The sequence below is a fragment of the Echinops telfairi genome, unplaced genomic scaffold, assembly GCF_000313985.2.
Source record: "Echinops telfairi isolate 266 unplaced genomic scaffold, ASM31398v2 ScPeMD7_3;HRSCAF=10, whole genome shotgun sequence".
NCBI lineage: Eukaryota > Metazoa > Chordata > Mammalia > Afrosoricida > Tenrecidae > Echinops > Echinops telfairi.
In genome coordinates, this window is record NW_022103899.1 from 4126456 (window position 1) to 4145873 (window position 19418).

General features: G+C 45.5%; 1 protein-coding gene across 12 annotated transcripts in view; it reads left to right on the forward strand.

The window, feature by feature from the left end:
• OSBPL6 (oxysterol binding protein like 6) overlaps positions 1-19418 on the forward strand; it is a 185113-nt gene that overhangs the window by 125075 nt on the left and 40620 nt on the right. For 5 of the 12 annotated variants that reach the window (XM_045294636.1, XM_045294633.1, XM_045294651.1 and 2 more), the window contains exons 10-13: positions 321-413; positions 4641-4715; positions 11748-11913; positions 18857-18987. In XM_045294636.1, the coding sequence (XP_045150571.1) occupies positions 321-413; positions 4641-4715; positions 11748-11913; positions 18857-18987 (465 nt within the window). The remainder of the gene's footprint in view (positions 1-320; positions 414-4640; positions 4716-11747; positions 11914-18856; positions 18988-19418) is intronic. The other 7 variants (XM_045294643.1, XM_004701454.4, XM_004701456.4 and 4 more) reach the window with 3 other exon arrangements.

The window sequence follows — 19418 nt, forward strand, 5'->3', positions numbered from 1 at the left end:
GAATCATTCTTCCATTTGTGGAATGACAATTTAAACAGTACAGTGTAGATGCTGTCAGAATTATTGCCATCCTTTCACATAGGGGAAAAAAAACGCTTAAGTTCTCGAGAGCCAGTTCCATTTTATATATGTCAAATATATATATGTTATTGTTATTAAGGTCTTGCCTCTGCTTTGAATGCCTACCGTGCATCAGACATTCTTCCCTGGCTGGTGTCTAACAATTATGTTGACTAACTTGCTGTGCTGGCTGTCGATACTTGTATCACCTGTGTGAATTTAACCGGACTTTGTTGCTTTTAACCATTTGTGTGACGTAGGCTAACTGTGTAGATATTGCAAAGAAAGACAAGCGGGTCACGAGACGATGGAGAACAAAAAGCGTCAGCAAAGATACAAAAATGCAACTGCAGGTACAGACGTTTCTTTTCCTTCGTGTATGTTTTTTATCAGCTGTTAAAGTATGAGTCCGTCCGTCCTCACCTAGATCACCTCAGGGGACTTCTGTCCAGTGAGCAGCCTCACTGCTTTACAGCCGGTGCTGACATGCAAACTCAGTCAGTCAGCTTTTTCCCAACTTCTGTTTTCCAAGAATGCATTGGGGAGGGGTTGCTTTAGATTAGCAATCCACAAACCCAGGAGCTAGATTTCCCACTGTGAGTTCCAGACAGTTGGATGCCAGGCATTTCGGTTCCGTTTCCTGGGTTTCCACTTGCTTGTGGGTTGCTCTGAATTTCCTTTCAACCCTCAAATTCCACGATTCTCCCCAATCAGAGGCACTATTTGACCATCAGCAGTCACTTTCAAATTCTGGACTAAAGTCTTCATGCCTCCTGATAAAGTTACTTAAAAGTTATTAGATATAGGTTATTTATTTGAAATGTATAGTTTGAACTTGTTAAAGACCCTTGTTGTGTTATTGTATAGCAATGATATGAAATAGGGTGATTGCCTAAAACCTCTTATGTCTTTTTTTTTCAACCTTTTATGTCTTAAGTCATATTACTTTCAGAATTTTAAACTATAATCCCCACTACTCTCATCCTGGGTTGTTATTATAATGGCAAGTTGTCCTAGACCATAAATATTAGACTTATGAGTTGTTTTTTTAATACTATACTATAAATCAATTTATATTCTAATGCAAAAAGAACTGCTTTTCAGCTTTTGCCTGTCTTCTGAATAATCCTTCTCTGATTCTGACTGCGTTAATAATGTGTTCTTTTTACTGTGAATCTGAATATCTCAATAACAAACTCTTTTGTTGCCTTGCTTGTCTATCTGATATATTTGAAAATAAGCTTTCATGAGCGTTAAAGATCTTTTTTTCATGAAGTACGTCAACATTCTGTGAACACATTTTTTGTTTGTTCCTTCAATATATTTTTGTATGTTTTCCACCCTGTTCATAAAATTAGCACTGGAGAGACAAATGTGCCAAATTATTTCACAAGAAAATTACCTAAAATTGCTCTTGGCAATTTTTTTTGTTTTGAGCTTGTGATGGTCTGGTAGTTTTGTTTTTCAAGCCTGGTGTCTGTGATGATCATAACCAAGAAAACAGAACCATATTATAAATAAAATAATTGAGCCGCCCAACATCGCATGAATATATATGAGAGGGCTTCAAAAAGTTCGTGGAAAAATTCCGCTTTCCTTTAATCCTATTTTTCCATGTTCATGGAATGTCGAGAGACATTATTTCGATCTCATGTCTGTGCGGTTTGCCGTGAAACAGCTGTGTCGCTCGCAGCCGTTGCCTTCTGACAGGTCGGTCCTCAGCGAGTCTGGGTGTTTGCTTGGACCCCCACCCCACCCCCATGCAGCTCCAAGGCCCGCCGTGATAGGAACGGCACCCAGAGTTTCCCGGGGTTTTCTCCTGAAGGAACTAGACTGCAAATCCTAACTCCCTCCTATGCGCAGGCTTCGTTTGGGTCATCAGAAGAGATCCCTGGGAAAAGCAGGACCATCGTCTCCTTTCACCCTCCTGCCCCGAGTGTGGCTGGCGTGCTTTGGTTCGCGTTGGTGTTTTTCTTCGTGTTGCTTTGCTCTCTTGTTTTTGCAAACTCACGAGACGGCCTTTGTGATCCAAGTGGAGCTATTTTTAAAGGAAATTGAAATGACCTCAACTCCATACCCAGAGAAAACTTCCCCCTTTCAAAGTGGGAGATCCAGTTCCAACTCCCGAGCAGAGAGGCAGTGGTTGGCTTCAGGAGGGACGATCCGCTATCCATCACTCCCAGAGAGACCCCACCTTCCCTTGAGCTAGGAAAACAAAAGACGTCCTAGGAGTGAGGGCTGTAGAGGTGCCCCCATCCCTCGATCTTCTTTGCCCTTCGAAACCAACAGGCCCCTCAAGGGTTCTTAGGGTGCTCATTCTAGGTTCCCCAGAAATTACCCGGGAAGATTCTTCAACATGTACATTGGACTGGGGAACCTTAGCCCATCCTGGTGTGAACTGTGACCCAGCCTGAAAATCATTACGCATAAGTATGTTGCCTACAGAAAGACATAACATTTATCTTTATTGTAGTGTGCTAAAGCACCCATGGCCTCTCTCCACCCTAACACATCGGCCTTGCACCCCTGCTCCCCAATCCAATGTGATCCTTGCTGTGGAATCTAGTTTCACGGTGCCAAGAACTTGTTTGGGGGCCACAATCGTCTCAGTGCTTGAACTGGCTCCTCTGGTACTCGTTGCCACAGCTCGCTTTTCATCCTTCCTATTAGAATTTTCAGGGTCTCTGGGTGGCACACCTGGTTAAGGGTTTGGGAAAGTTGGCAGCTGGAGCCCACCAGAGGGACCCTGGAAGACAGGCTTGAAAACCCCTGCCGAACAGTTCTCTGCAGCCAACGGGGTGGCCACGAGTCGGAATCAACTTCACAGCCACTGCCCGCAAAGACATTGACAGCTCTTGGCACGCCAGTCACGTGGGAAGGAAGCCAGACTCTCCGGTCTTGGTGGTGTTGATGCGCTTGTGGCTGCTACGACCATTCCCGATGTTGGTTGTCACCCTGAACTGCCCTGGGAACATTCTGTAGTAGCAGTCACTTTGAAATCATTAGGAAATTTGAAAAACCCATCTCAGAAAAGTGAGAGTGGAATCTTGTTGCATTAGCTATTTGGTGGCTGATTTTGCCATCGCTAAGGGTTAAGTCTACACCTTCACGGCCCTAACTCCTAGAACCCATTGGGAGGTTGGCCCATGGAACCCAATGTATCACTTTTGGAAGGCAACCTTTGTCCTAGAAGCCCCAGCAAGGATTGCCTTTAAGGAACAAGTCTTCCTGCCTTTCCAGCGTGAACATTCCTCGCTCTAATAGCAATCTGTCTCATTGCTGTGGCATAGCAATCGGCAGCGGCTCACAGGGAAGGATATTTCACAGAGGGTTCCTGTGAGAGAGAGCCGCGAGGTGTCCTGCGTTATTATTAGCATGAATTAAAGACTCAACCCCTGAATGCTGGAAAAGTAGGCTGGACATAGGAGCAGATCTGACGCCGTTGTGTGTAGCTGCCCAAGGCTTCACAGATACTCAGATTCCACTGAGAATAAAAATAAGTTTATCCTTCTTTTACTGGATGAAGCCTAAAGGGAACTTTTATGGAAAACGCTGTGTGAGTGTATTTAAACTCAAGTATGCAGAAGGCTTGTGAATATGGAAAAGAAAATTTGATTATAATTTGTGACGTATAAAGGAGTTGGAGATGTAGAAACCCTAAAATACTTTTCTTCCATTCTAAACGGACATACATTTTTTCCTTCTTCTGAACTGATACATTGCAACTAAATAAAAGTTAATTTATTGTTCACAACCTTGAAGGGTCAGGTGTGTTATGTGGAGGCACAGTTCAGTGGTTAGAAGGAAATGTCCCTATCTCGTCATTCAGTCCATAAAACGAACAAGGAGGGGAAAGAAATGGATGCACTTGCATTCTTTTCTGTCTTTGTGCATCAGTACACATCACTAAATGAAACGTATGCATCTGCTTTGCGTCGTTGACTTTTGTGCACATTCATTGCCCCAACAGTGTAGGTGACTTGACATTTTTCCCCTGTGCTTCCTCCCTAGAAAATCATTCACCCTGAAAATCCCAACTTCAACTCCACTCCTAATGTTGTACCCTAGCAGACTTCCCTGTAGGTCACATGAGGAGTGGGCCATTACTGGAATTTTGCTCTTAGAAGTTTTCCCTAGAAACCACTGCGAAAGTCAGCCTAGCCAACAGAGGGCATCCGTGTTAGCCATCCCACCTTAGTTATCTTAGGAGCTTGACCGAAACCTGCTTTTTCTTTTCTCCCACTAACTGAATGCCTTTTGGCCTCACCTAACTTGCGATTGCCCCAACAAAAACAGCACGCACCTTGAGTTTAAAATCACAGGCTAGTCCAGCACCTTTGGGGGTGGCCGGTCTAGTCAGGAAATAGACTTAGGTGGGTCGAAGTTCTGTGATGAGAATGGTGAGCTATTTTCTCTGCATAAGTGGCTTGAAGCTCTTTTCAATATTAACGTCTAGGAAAAGCCAACTTCAGTTAAAAGCCGCCCTCTTCCTTGTCTGATGATCTTTCATCCTCCCGTCTCCCATCCTCCTCTTCCCACCCGTGTTTTCTCCTCCATTCTCTTCTCCGGTTCGCTGTCAGGAAGGGCCACCTGCGAAGGGCCAGTTCAGCACAACTCGGCGCCGGCAGAGGCTAGCGGCAGCGGTGGCTACAACAGTGAGTGGATTTCCATCTCAAGGGGGTGTTTATAAGGAGGAGAAAAGGTGTACAAATGCCACCACCCCTGTTCTGTGGGTGCCGCTTGTGTCATCGAATGTAGCCCACTCGTCTGTGTTGGCAGAGCCCTTGCATGTTCTCTGCCTGTCTTTGCATGGCAGGAGGCTCTCGTGGCAGGAGGTTCGCCCCGGCAGTGGGGAACCTCCGCCCCGTGTTCACCTCTGCTCTATGTGTAGCACACATGTCTGTTAGAGCTCTCTGAAGCTGAGCACAGCACCTGTGCCGTGGCGTCTCCTGAAATTGAATTGCTACGTTTCTCTGCTCCAGTGATTTTGGAAGCTTGACCGATTTCTGGTTGTCTAAGAAAAGTCATGCTACTGCAGACGTGCACTGTGCTTTGTTTTGGCAGCCATGTGACTGTTTGAAAAGAATCTGAGACTAAAGGCGTGGGACGGGAAGAAGGTGATTCTTGATGTGGTTTTGAAATGGCTCCCAAATGTTCACGGAGCAAGGGGAAGTTGTTTTCTAGAAAGAATACTGAGGTGAAAACATAGACTAGGACAGTAAAGCAAAAATCAAAGGATGTTGGAACCCTGGTGACAAACTGGGTCACCTGTTGGGCAGCTCAACACAAGGTCAGCAGTTCAAACCCACCTCTTCTCTTTCTCCCCAGGAGAAAGGGAAGGCTCTCTGCTCCCATGAAGACTTGTAGTCTTGGAAACGCAAATGGGTCTTTCTACTTTGTCCCATAAGCTTGCTGTCAGTTGGAATCAACTCGATGGCAGTGGGCTTGTGTTGGTTAGTGTATACCTAGAGTTTTATCAGAGGAAATAAAATGGCCATAAAGAGATTAGAGAACATATTATGAGACACAAGCTTAGTGAGCCGGAATTTAAAATTGACTAGAAGACGTTTAGAGAGTGAATTGTCCATGCAGAATGCTTATGAGATATAATAAGCACAGGTTTTATTTTCCTGATCAATGTAAAGTGTATTATTAATCATGAGATGCTTTGCTTTCTTTTTAAATACAGACTGAGTTGATAGCAACTATAGGTCTTAGTTTGGGGCTGATACTATTTTCTGAATTAACAGTAGCCATTGTTTTACTAATGCTAGAATATGTTCAGGACTAGAATAGTTGGGGGAGAAAAATAAAAAGAAGAAGAACATAAAGGATTTCAGTGTGCCTTGATGGAAAATAGAGACCAAACCAAACTCGCTGACATGGAGTCACTTCTGACGGTAGCAACCCTATAGAACAGGATAGAACTGCCCTTGTGGGCTTCAGAGACGGGAACTTAACAGAATCACAAAGCTTCATCTTTCTCCCACAGCGCAGCTAGTGGTTTTGAACTGCTGGCCCTGCAGTTAGCAGCCCATGCTTAACCACTAGGCCACCAGGGCTCCTGGTGAGAATGGATACTGGTGCCAAAATGATTGTACTTTATGTTCAGTAATTTAATCTTGCTTTCTATCTGCATGTCTGGCAGGGTTGTTTCAGTGATGAAATATCTTGATTATGGAATGAAGAATTATCTTGGAATTCATTAAGGAACTGACTATGAAACTCACAATTTTGTGAACATATGCATACAAAAGTTATTGAGGTTTATGTCCTGGTTCATGGATATCTTGTGTATGTACTCAAACGTGGATGCTCTTATTAAGTCTAGGATGCAGATAAAAAGCGATAGCAGATTCTGACCACAGATGTGTGCCCGATAAGTTAAATAATTCCTAAAGCACCCGTTTTTATTTTCAAAACCAAGAAATCCGAATGACCGTTACAGAGAGATAGCGAGAGAGCAACATCTCCGTAGAAACCAAATGTCAGTGATTTTATGAAAATACTTATGTTTTCTTGAAGTATTTAAAAAATGACAAGACAGTGACAGTGCCAACCTGGTTTCTCTTTCTCACTGTGGACCCATGTAATGAATGAATAAAATAACCCTGCAATTGGAGCCCAGTCAAACAGAAGGGGCTTATGTTTTAAAATTAGGAAATAGAAGGAGGGGGGGGAACCCTCATATATGAAGATAGCATGAATGTCTAGCTCCCAGGGCAATTGTGACCACAATAGTAAAGAATAACATTTAGTTATGCCCTCTAGGCCAGCGTTGATAACTTCAACTGCCTACCAGAACACCAAGCAATCTAGCGGGCTCCTCTGAGCTGGCTCCCGGCCCCTCATCTGCATCTCAAGAGCCTGATGCGGGTGATTCAGCCTTCCTACTTCCTCTTCCTCTCCCACCCCCGGGGGTATATCTGTGTCTGTCTGTGGTATACAACTAAACATTTGCCACCTCAACGTACAATCCCGTGACATTTTCCCATCACCCTTCCCCAGAGCCCTGATGGGGCAGTGGTTACACACTGGGCTTCGACCCATGAGGTGTGCAGATTGAAACCCCCAGTGTGCTTCTTGGAGAAAAGCAGGCCTTTCTCCTCCCCTAAACAAATCGCAGTCGTCAAAACTCGCAGGGCCAGCTCTCCTGTCCTGCAGGGTCGCTGTGTGTCAGGATTGACTCATCACGATGAGCTTGGTCTGCTCACCAGAACCGACGGTCCATCGAGTCTGACTTTGATGCAGTCATTCCCCTTCGTTCCCAGTCCTTTCTCTGCCCAACCTCATATGCGACACAGTTTTTGACCCGCTTATGTCCTGCTGGGGACCTTTTGCTTAGCGTCCATCCAAATGGCTCCTAGTCACTATATTTTCTTGGCCACCCAGGTGTCTGCGGCAGCTAAGACTGCTCCCAAAGAAGCATTTACCAGGGAGACGGTTCGGAAAGCAATTGCTGCTGTCTCTTCAAACGGGCCACTTGTCTCATCAGCCAGACCCGACAGAAAAGAATGCTGGAACGGAGAAACACTGACCCCTCTGTGTGGAGGACCCCTGAGGGTCCCTGCTCAGCCATTGCACCCCGCAAAACCCTGTGATCGCATAATGCGTGCTAACAGCAGCAGGAGTTGTCGTCTCAGCTTGGTTTTTGTCTGAGACATACTGCGTGTACCTCTTTTTCTTTCACGTTCACCCCCACCGCTTCATTGCTGCACCATTCGTTTCCTGGCTAGCTCTGTTTTCCTTCAGACTTTTTCGTAACCAGCTGTTACGAGCAGCTCCTGGTATCCCCATTCCGAACCGCCCTGATTGGTACCAGAATGTTCCAGGATCACACTTCCTCCCTATCGTAGAACTTTCAGGACACCTAAGATTGCTCTCCTGAGCAGGTTATCAAGTCCCAAACCGAGCACAGGAATTGGCATTGAGGACTACGGCCCGTTCCACCCCTGACAGCACCGAGACACCACTTACAATTGTCATCCCATCACACCCCAAGTGAGGCATGTGAAAGTGGAGTAAATAGAGGCCCAGGGCTGGAGAGAGCTTCAACTACAGCGAGATGAATACATCCCAAAGTATCTTCTCCATTTCATTGCATGAATTCTTCAATTAAGTTGACCCAGTCCTCACACTTCTTTGAGCCAAAAATGTATCACTAGCAACATTTCCATCCAGAAGTGTATAACAATTGGTTTTCAATTTCCTAGGGAACTGACTGATGGCAGTTTGCATGGAGCCATCCCAGGCCCCTTCCCCACGGGGAAACTGGAAAACCATTTTTACAGTTTTAATTGCCAATTTAAACCTCTATTGTGTTCAAAATATAAATGTATAACATGATTTTCTTCTCAGCATCTAATTCCAACAGTTAATAGGAATCATCACTGAGGAACTACTCGGGGTCCTTCCTGGCCTCTGGGTCTTCCCTGCATACAGGCCACCCGCCCCACCCTCTGTCCCTGGCCTCGAGACCCCTTCCCACCTACTCAAGGAAGGAGGCACTTCTCCTAAGTCCCGTGGCCCCAGGAGGGTTGGTTTGACCCCATGTGTGTAGTACCTCGTACTTACTGCCTCTCTCTCACAAGTACGCACACCATGCACGTCCTCCCACACCAGACCACAGAGATCCTTAGTAATGTTTAAGTTGCTTAATGTAACATTTCTTAGATGTATGAATACTAACACAATAGAGTTGGACTGTTCAACCCAAGGTCGGAGGTTCAAACCCACCTGCCCTACAGGAGACAGATGAGACTGTCTGCTCCCGGAAAGACTTACTGCTTAGGAAACCCACAGCGGCAGTTCTACTCTGACTTCCAGGGTCACCATGAGTTGATGTTGTTGTTAACAACAAAATTGCTTTGCAGAATCTTTCTACGCTGAGTTACCACATGATTTGTTACAATAACTGAGCAGAAGCCTTTTCTGGAAGCCCTGTGCAGATTTTTCTCCTCCTTTCCCCTTAAATACTACTTCCTTCTCCAAAAGAAAGTTATTGATGCAGCTTCACTGGTACAAATTACCACAATGTCGCCTCACCAGGCAATGTGACAAAATTGCAGTGCAGGGCCTGCCTGCCACGAAGCGTAGCTGTAATCGGCTACTTCTGACCCTGTCCTGACCACGCACTTACCAGGAGTATTAGCCCTGGAGGTGTGTTGGTAGTTTGTAGGCTGAGATTACACACACAAGAAAGTGTTATTGTTGTGATAACTAACTACAGGGATATCCCACAGCCCTCCAGGCCACCACTGCACAAACTCCCTGCCTTTGAGCCCCTGCCAGCCGGTGGTCTCAACTTTCCCTTTTGGAGCGGCTGATGGTTTCAAACCACTGACCCTGCCTTGAACAGCCCAACACGAACCCCATTAGGCTACCAGGGCTCTCTGTGACAGTCCTTGAGGTGCTGCAGGTACTTGTGTGCAGATAAAATCCTCAGACTGTGATCCGTAACACGTGACATCATTTTACCCAATTCCTAGGGTCCTGGTCTCCCCTCCCTACAACTTCCATATCTTCAACAGCCTCCCCCATGGATCCTCCTATGGGGGCTCTGAGCAGACTCTTCGTTCTAGATTTAGCGTCACCAACGTTGAAGTCAGAAATTTCCCTTATCCTTCGAATGGGAGGAAGACGAGCCTTCCTGCTCCGGTGAACAGCCTCGGAAACTCACAGGGGCAGTACCACCCTGCCCTGTAGGGTGGCAATGAGTCGGAATCAACTCGATGCAGTGGGTTTTTGTGTTTTATCCTTTAAGTTTGTTTCCATCTAAATCCCACCATTCTTGCATTGTATCCCAAAGAACCTCAGTCGCTGTGATCCTTGTTGCCTGGACAGATTTCCAGCAACTTACTGAACTAAAGAGCTCTGTTTCTCAAGTGGCTCCCCTGCCACTTCTGTAGCTCTCCTCTGAGCTAAACCAGCTGCTCCCTCTCCCAGCCCAGAGCAGCAGGGTACCCGTGGAGGACCAGAGAGACTTGCTCTGATAACTCGAGATGCGAAACACTTTGAATATGATGGGGCTTCAAAAGTGTGCAGGGAAAGAAATCCATTCTCTTTTTTACTAACTTTCTTACCTTACATGTTGGTATCAAGGGGGAGAAAGCCTTCTGCACACCCCTTTCCCAATAACTAACTCCCTGCCAGGACCGAGCTACACTGGTGCAGTTTCAACCACTGGGGCCCGTATTCCCAAACCAGCTCAGACGGCCATGTGGTTCTTCTCTCTGATTCCTTTATCTCTCCTCATCATCCTCAGGTGAATTGGCCACTTCATAAGCCATGTTTTCTGTGTCCCAAGTGCTCGTTCTCTGACTCCTGTCCTTGCTCCCTCTCCCCCTCTCCCACATTCACCAAATCCGCCGGGAAGTTCAAAGCAGAAACCAACAAATACAAATGGTTCTGACATTGCCGTATCCCTAGATGTCACACAAAGGACTGGCTTCTTCCTCCTGCACCACAGTTCCTGTTAGGTAGAGGATGGGACTTTTCCTTTCAGTGATTCAAGATACTGTGTGTGGAGGAGCCTAAGAGTCTGATTTGTGAAGATAATCATGTGAACAGCTGTGCCACAGAAATTAGAGGCTACCTGTGACCCGAGGAACTCTGGCTTATTCACTGGGCTGCTAACCACAAGGTCAGCAGTTCGAAACCGCTAGCCACTCTGAAGAAGAAAGGTGAAGCTTTCTACTCCTGTGTAGGCTTATAGTCTCAGAAGTGCACCAGGGCACTTCTCCCCTGCCCGATAGGGTCGGTAGAAGTCGGAATGAACTAAGGCCATGAGTTTGGTTTTTTTAGACCAGGTAACCTGATTGACATGCGGAATTGGTAGTTCTGTCTTCAAGGACATTTGGCTAACAGCATTGGTAATGGTCGGAAAGAACCCTCTAGAAGAGAGGGCAGAGCCCATTGCTTGGGCATCACAGCCTGCTCTAGGGTCAGCCTGGGCGGGAACGCACCTATAACCTTTCGGGGAACTCTATAGGAATATGAGTTTATTTTTTAACCTCATACTTTTCAGTGTTGGGCACCTCACCAGCACTATATGTAAACGAATTATGTCCTAGATAAGGGCAAGCGATACTTTGTCTATTGCATTTACTAGTATGTATTCTGAAATGCTGTCAGAATGGGAGTGGGTCTCTTTAAGCCTTGATTTTATCAACTTTTGAACTTGATTTGTGTGTTAGGCGGTAGCTTCAGGGTGGGGAGTGAATCTTTCTCTGTACAGTTCTCCTGTGTGTGTTATTGGCCCGTCTGACTTAAGGTCAGTTTGGGGCTCAGAAAGACAGAAGCCCACATAGTTCTCTGACACAAGTAGCTGACTCCGTCAGGAAAGGTCAGCTTCCATCACAACTCAGACTGCTGTCTTCTGACAGTGTCTCCATGCAACTCTGAGTTCGAAACAGAAGCTCTTCTGGCATGCCACCCTCTCAGCCTGCATTCTGTGAACTTTCTGTAACAGAGACACTGGGAAAGCAGTGCATAGTGCTAAATCAACTATGGTGGATGGGATACCTTCTCCCCACCCCGTCTACCTGCAAAATGAATGTGCACAGAGTGTCTCTGGGCCTGTCATCCCAAGAGCAATCTATGATCTTGAATGGGAGAGAGCTTTCCTTGTCAGAGAAGGTGGAGCAGTATGCTGTTTCTCCTTAATAATTCCTGTCTCCCCCTTCCAGGTACCTTTCAGTGCTACAATGTCACCGGTCCGCTTGCATTCCTCCAACCCCAACCTCTGTGCAGATATTGAATTTCGGACTCCCCCCAGCCATCTCACTGACCCTCTGGAAAGTTCATCGGATTATACAAAGCTCCAAGAAGAGTTTTGTCTCATTGCACAGAAAGGTAATGGCAAATACAATATACCCCGGAGAGAAGCGCTCTTCTTGGCAGTGAGGTTGTCGTTTATTTAGTTAGATATCAGGTATCAAGGACCCAGAACAAAATATCATATCAATGTGAATGAGAGGGAGTGCAGAGTGGAGACTCAAAGCCCATCTGTAGACAATTGGACATCCCCTGACAGAAGGGTCACAAGGAAGAGATGAGCCAGTCAGGGTGAAGTATAGCACCAATGAAACATACAACATTCCTCTAGTTCTTTAGTGCTTCCCCCCCCCCCCACTATCATGACCCCAGTTCTACCTTACAAATCTGGCTAGACTGGAGCATGTACACTGGCACAGATAAGAGCTGGGTACACAGGGAATCCAGGATCTATAAACCCCTCAGAACCAATAAAGAGAGTAATGATACCAGGAGGGGAAAGGGAAGGAGGAAGGGCAGAAAAGGGGGAACTGATCACAATTATTTAAATATAACCTCCTCCCAGGGGGACGGACAACAGAAAGGTGGGTGAAGGGAGACAGCAGTCAGTATAAGACATGAAAAAAAAATCTATAAATTATCAAGGGTTTATAAGGGAAGGAGTCGGGGGAGCAGGGAAAAAAATGAGCTGATACCAAGGGCTCAATTAGAAAATGTTTTGAGAATGAGGATGGCAACAAATGTACAAATGTGCTTGACACAATGGATGGAGGTATGGATTGTGATAAGAGCTGTATGAGCCCCCAATAAAATGAAGGGAAAAAAAGTGTTCTTTGTGAAGGTGGTCATGCCCAACCCACCGCTGTCAGTCTAGTCTGACTGACAGTGATCCTGTCAGACAGCACAGAATTGCCCTAGGTTTTCCCAGCGGTTGGTCTTTCTGGATGCCGACGGCAACATCTGCAACATCCTTCTGCCGGGCAGTGGCTGATGGATACAAATCCCCAGACTTTTCATTTGCTTTCAAACGCCTGGACCGCAGCACCACCAGGAGTCCCGGCTGCTGGAAAAAGAAAGCGTTTCCTATGTGGTTGGAATTGTTTCTGCATCAGCATACTCAGCCAGGCCAGGAAGCACACAGAGATGTGCAGTTTTGACTCATTAAAGAGCGTGTCATTGGGTTGGGGAAGGAAGGGTTGGTCCTTGGGCAGGGGTGGGGAACCTTTGTCTGCCAAGGGCCATTTGGATATTTACATCATTCACGGGCCATAGTGGTCAAACCGTTCATTAATTCACCCCTAGTGTGAGGGCTGGAACTGCTTCTCTTTGGTGAGGTGTGTGATGTGAGCTGGTATTGACAATTTCTCCAGTTTTATATGGCCTATGAGCTGAATATTCCTCACCCCAGTCCTAAGGAGTCAAACTGATACTACTATTCAGCACCTTGGTTTGTGTGGTGTTTTTTCTTCTTTATGTTTTATTGGCATTTAATTCACACATCATACAGATCAATAGTTCAAGCATATTAAGAAGAATAGTACAATCATCACCACAATCAATTTTAGAATATTTTCTTCTTTCTTTTACTCAATATCATCGTCTTCCCATTTGCCCCAGTCTCCCCTGCCATACCCCCAAGAAAGCATTAATCAAGTTACTGTCTCCATAGACTTACCATGTAAGTATATTTGAATTCCAGCACATTTTACTTGGGGAGCCCTGGTGTTGCAGTGGGTTATGTGTTGGGCTGTGAACCACAAGGTCAGCAGTTCAAAAACACCTGCCGTACCGCAGGAGAAAGATGAGGCTTTCTACTCTCTTAAATGTTTAGTCTTGGAAATCCACAGCGTTTCTGATTGCCCTATAGGGGGTTGCTCTGAGACAGAATCAACTTGATGGCAGTGAGTTTCAAGTTTTGGACTACTTAACATGGATTATCCTAAGCAAGAAAATTTTAAAAAGAAAGAACTAGATTCTGGTTGATTGTCTTTTTCAATAGCACTCATTTTGCTATATTTTAGTCATGGGTCTGGAGTTCAGGCAGGGCTCAGCTAGACAGTTCTGTCCATGTGGCATTGACTGGGCTCACTGGCTGGTGTGAAGTTGGTCTGGTCTGCAAGGGCCCAGGCGGCTTCACGCGTGTGCCAGCCCCTTGACAGGAGTTCTGAAGACGACATCTTCTCTGTGCTGTCTGAAGGACACCCTCACCGTCTCAGGACTCCAAGAGACCAGAAGCAGCAGCAGCAGCTGGGTGTCGAAGCTACCTCTAGGACTGCCAGAGCCTCCCTGTCTACAGGTCAAAGTGCACAGGTCAGCTCAGATTTAGAGCGGGGATGGGGAAGGAGCCTGACTGATCTTCGTGTTAAGTTTTCAAAGAGACTTTTCATTCCCTTGGAGGGTACCCAACACAGCTTGCTGTCATTGGGTCGGTTCTGATGCATAGTGACCTTAGAGGAAGGACAGTAGAACTGTCCATGCGGGTATCCCTTTACAGAATAGAAAGCCTCCTCTCTCTCCCTTTTCTCTCTAAAAGAGCGGCTGGTGGTTTCAAACTGTTGGCCTTGTGGTTAGCAGAACAGTGAGTAACAGACTACGCCACCAAGGCTCCTCCTCAGAGAGCAGGGAATGCTACTTAGAAGGTGGATCATAGCAGTTAGGTGGACCGAGCAGTCCTTTCTGCTTTTAAGAGGAGCGTGGCTCCCAAGCCACCCTCCCCACTCTTTGCTATAGCAGTTAACTTTAATGACTGAGGGGTTTGTCGTTTTATACTAAAAGTAAGGTGGTAAACATCCTGGGTATGAGTATAACCTTTTAAAATGTATCATATTCTGGAAAGAGCAATGCACTGTGTTGTTTTCAGTCACTAATATCTGATTATGACTGAATCATATCCCTCTCCCCCCCACCCCCCACCCAGGATTTGCTGGTAATAGGCTACCAAGTGTTCGTGCAACTGCGTATTAATGGAACATCTCAAGTGTCCCCTAATAACCTAGTGTCTAGTGGCTCAGAAAAAGAGAGGGCATAGCTGAAACGTTTCTGGGAATGTTGAACCAACAGAAATCAATACTCTCAAACCATCAGCAAAAATGTGCTATCAGGATTTTCTTTTTAATTCAATAGCCCTAAAAAATTAAAGTAAATCATTTTTACTCAAGAAAAAAGATCACCTTAACTCGCTTTCCCCCCCGACAGATTTCCCGATTGGGGTGTGTAAGGCCATCTCTCACACTTCATTGCCTTTCCTTCCAGGGGTCCACAAACTACGGCCCACAGGCCACATGCGGCCCGCCGAGGACATTTACCCGGCCCCGCCGGGTGTGCTTGCCCCATTTTGGTTTTTTAACTTCAAAATAAGATATGTGCAGTGTGCATAGGAATTTGTTCATAGTTTTGTTTTGTTTTTTAACTATAGTCCGGCCCTCCAACGGGTCTGAGGGACAGTGAACTGGCCCCCTGTTTAAAAAGTTTCATGGCCAGCTAGTCCAGTTACGCTTACTTCCAGCAGAGGGCACCAGGGAGAATGAGACCAGATGCTAAGGCAGCAGTTCTCAAGCTGTGGGTCATGACCCCTTTGGAAGTTGAACAACCTTTCACAGGGGTCACCTAAGACTATCGGAAAACACTTAAACATCTCACAATATATAATTACATATTGTTTTGTGATTAATCACTATGCTTTATGTTTAATTATGTTCAGTTTGTAACAAGGAAAATACATCAGATATTTACATTGCAATTCATAACAGTAGCAAAATTACAGTTATGAAGCAGCAACGAAATAATTACAGTTATGAAGTAGCAACGAAAGTAATTTTATGAGTGGGGGTCACCAACACATGAGAAGCTGTATGAAAGGGTCACGGCATGAGAAAGGTTGAGAACCACTGGGCTAAGGGTAGATGACGTCAGCTGAAGGCCGTGCAGGAAAGCCTTGTGTAGTGAGGCTGCAATCCTCACACTTCCAGGAGGTCCACATTTCAACAGATTTAACGCCTTTGTTGAAACTGCGTATTTTCTTTTCAACAGGTGCACTGGTTCTCTAGGCTGGGGGAAACCAGGTCTTTTCAATGTCAGTTAGAAGTGAAGTCTTCAGAGAGAATTAATGACGTTTTATCTGGGCAAAAGACATGTTGGTGGGTTGAATGCATTTCAGTGATTGAGCCATTGCCTTTAAGTTGATTAGAACTAGAAGTGAACGCAGGCACCAAGAGACTGTGAACTCGTCCCCGCCCCCATGCCCTCTAATTCAAGCCACAGTGTTCTGTGTGAAAAATGTCTGCTTGGGTTAAAAGCAACCCGTCTCGACGAAGGAAATGCCGACTTTGGACACAGCATTTTCTACAGATTGTGATATTGTGAAGAAAGTGGTGGGAGAGTCCAGTTTCCTTTTATTTCACAGCTCCAGGCTGGCTCAGGTGTGCCCGTGTGGGTTGCTGAGTTTGGGTGTGGAGGGACGGAGGGGCGTGGCAGTTGTTTTTATTGTTGCTTTTACATCAAAACACTTCAGACATCCACATAGTTCTTAGGGTGAGTCATTCACGGGTTCCCACGGCCAAGTCATTTCCTCCCCCAAAATAACAAACAAAGAGGCAGCACTGCTACCTCAGCTGCTTGCTTCATGTCCGCAGAACTCAGAACAATGCTTCCTTTTTTGGTGGGGAGCTTTTGCCTTGGGGAAATCGTTTTTTGGGTCGTTTTAAATTGTTTTTATGAAAAGAACCCCTCCTGGCAGCCTTTTATTGTAAAAGCTTTTACCAAGGAGCTTTATCAGAAGTTACTGTTTATGAGTAGCTCGTCTACTAGAAGAATGAAACCTGAAAGTCCTATACTGCTCCTCAGACCCGGCAGGCTGAGTGTTGATGGCTTGTCGGCCGGTTTCTCACCGTTTTACTTACTGCTTGTTGCCTACTGTTTAGTTTTTACATGCACACACACACACAGATAGGTAGTTAGGCAGGGACAAAGGGAGAGAGATAATTTGTATGAATCTTCTCATGAATACCATTAACTAATAGGACAAAGTAAAACATGTTCTCCTTCTGCTTCTAGGCTATGTAAGCCATTTCCTAAGTATTAAAACTGGTCTTGGTCTATTTCCCCATACTCTTATATAAATATATTTACATATGTACATGCCTTTATTTAGACCTCTATAAATGCCCTTTGCCTCCTAGCTCTTTCCTAGATCTATGTGCATATATTTATAGGTTTAGTATTAAGGTAGCAGATGGACATTGGGCCTCCACTCAAGTACTCCCTCAATGCAAGAATACTTTGTTCTATTAAACTGGCATTCTATGATGCTCACCTTCCCAACACAGTCGGTGAAGACAAAGCAGGTAAATAAGCAAATGTGGTGAAGAAAGTTGATGGTGCCCAGATATCAAAAGATATAGCGTCTGGGGTCTTAAAAGCTTGAAGGTGAACAAGCGGCCATCTAGCTCAGAAGCAACAAAGTCCACATGGAAGAAGCACACCAGCCTGCGTCATGATCACGAGGTGCCAAAGGGATCAGTTATCAGGCATCAAAGAACAAAAAATCATATCATTGTGTGCTCATCTCCCTGATACAATCGCTGAAGGCAAATGGGTACATAAGCAAATGTGGCGAAGAAAGGTAATGGTGCCCGGCTATCAAAAGATACAGCATCTGGAGTCTTAAAGGCTTAGAGGTAAACAAGCAGCCATCTAGCTCAGAAGCAATAAAGCCCACATGGAAGAAGCACACCAGCTTGTGCGATCATGAGGTGTTGAAGAGATCAGGTATCAGGCATCATCAGAACAAAAAATTGTATTGTGAATGGGGGGTGGGGGAGTGCAGAGTGGAGACCCAAAGCCCATTTGTAGGCCACTGGACATCCCCTTACAGAAGGGCGTTGGGGAGTAGATGAACCAGTCGGTGCGATGCAGCAACAATTAAATATAACTTTCCTCTAGTTCCTAAATGCTTCCTCCCCTCGCCTATCATGATCCCAATTCTACCTTACAAATATGGCTAGACCAGATGATGTACACTGGTACAGATAAGAACTGGAAACAGGGAATCCAGGGCCGATGATCCCTTCAGGACCAGTGGTGTGAGTGGGGATACTGGGAGGGTAGAGGAAGGGTAGGTTGGAAAGAAGGAACTGATTACAAGGATCTACATATAACCTCTTACCTGGGGGACGGACAACAGAAAAGTAGGTGAAGGGAGACATCAGAAAGGGCAAGATATGACAAAATAATAATTTATAAATTACCAAGGGTTCATGAGGGAGTGGGGAGCAGGGAGGGAGGGAAAAAATGAGCTGATGCCAGGAGCTTAAGTGGAGAGTAAATGTTTTGAGAATGATGAGGACAATGAATATACAAATGTGCTAAAAAAAAAAAATAAGCCATAGAGTAGCAGAATAGATTTTTTTAAAAAGAAGCATTATGGAAAGCAAATGTTTTGAGAATGAGGAGGGTAACAAATGTGCTTTATACAATTGATGTAGGTATGGATTGTGATAAGAGTTGTATGAGCCCCCAATAAAATGATTTTTTTTTAAGTGCAACCAGAATAAAAAAATTTTAAAAACTGGACTTGGTATTTCCTGTGCTACCTTAAAATCTTGCTGCCCTGTCTGGTATGAAATGCTAAACATCCACCCTGATGACTTCCCATTCTGTATTTCTTAAGGAGCCCAGCGGTACTGTGCTCCAGGGTTTGCTTGCTAACAGAATGATGGGCAGTTGGACCAATCAGCTGCTCTGTGGAAGTCAAGACCCCGTGCTCTCACACAAAGAACCAGGACCCCGTTGGGCTCCACGGTGCCGCCTTGGCTGCGGCGTCAGAACCCTTTTACACAACAGACTCCTTTTGAGTGGATTCTGATGGTTTGTTTTGAGGCGAAATGTTAGACGGTAATGCAGCCATTCCAGAAATGTCTGTGTGGGAGCTAAAGTCCTGAGAAGGGTCTAGTTTTGTGTATTCTCTCTGGACGCAATTGGTCAGTGTCTCTTTTCTCTCCACCCTCTCTGCCTGCCCGCCCAGTGCATTCGCTGCTGAAATCGGCCTTCAACAGCATAGCGATCGAGAAGGAGAAGCTCAAGCAGGTGGTTGCTGAGCAGGAGCACAATACAGGGAGCGCGCAGCTGGCGCGGCTCCGGCAGTCACTGTCTCAGGTAAACCAGGCGGCTTGTTTTCACGCATGGGACACGCCCTAACCCTGGGGGGCCAAAGGTGGAGTGGGAGTAGGGGTGGTCAGTCATGCGTGGGGCATGTTCACTTGATTCAGTGTTATTGCATTTTTAAAAATCAAAGAGCAAAAATTGCTATTTTTGACTGAATACTTCATTTAGAAGGTCATCCCTGTCTTTAAAAAAAGAATCATACATGTGTAATGATTCATATATGTAAAATTTGCTCCAGAATATATCTGCATGTTCTGTCCAATGTTGAATTGGACAGAGTGTATTAGACATTCCCATGGAGCACACAGTAGCACGTGTAATAAGAGGACATTGATCTGTTGGAAGCTAGATTATTATCACCCCCTTCTTCCTCATCTGGTTTGCGCTTTTAGGATTTGCTTCCTTTCTAAGTTTCGCTCCCT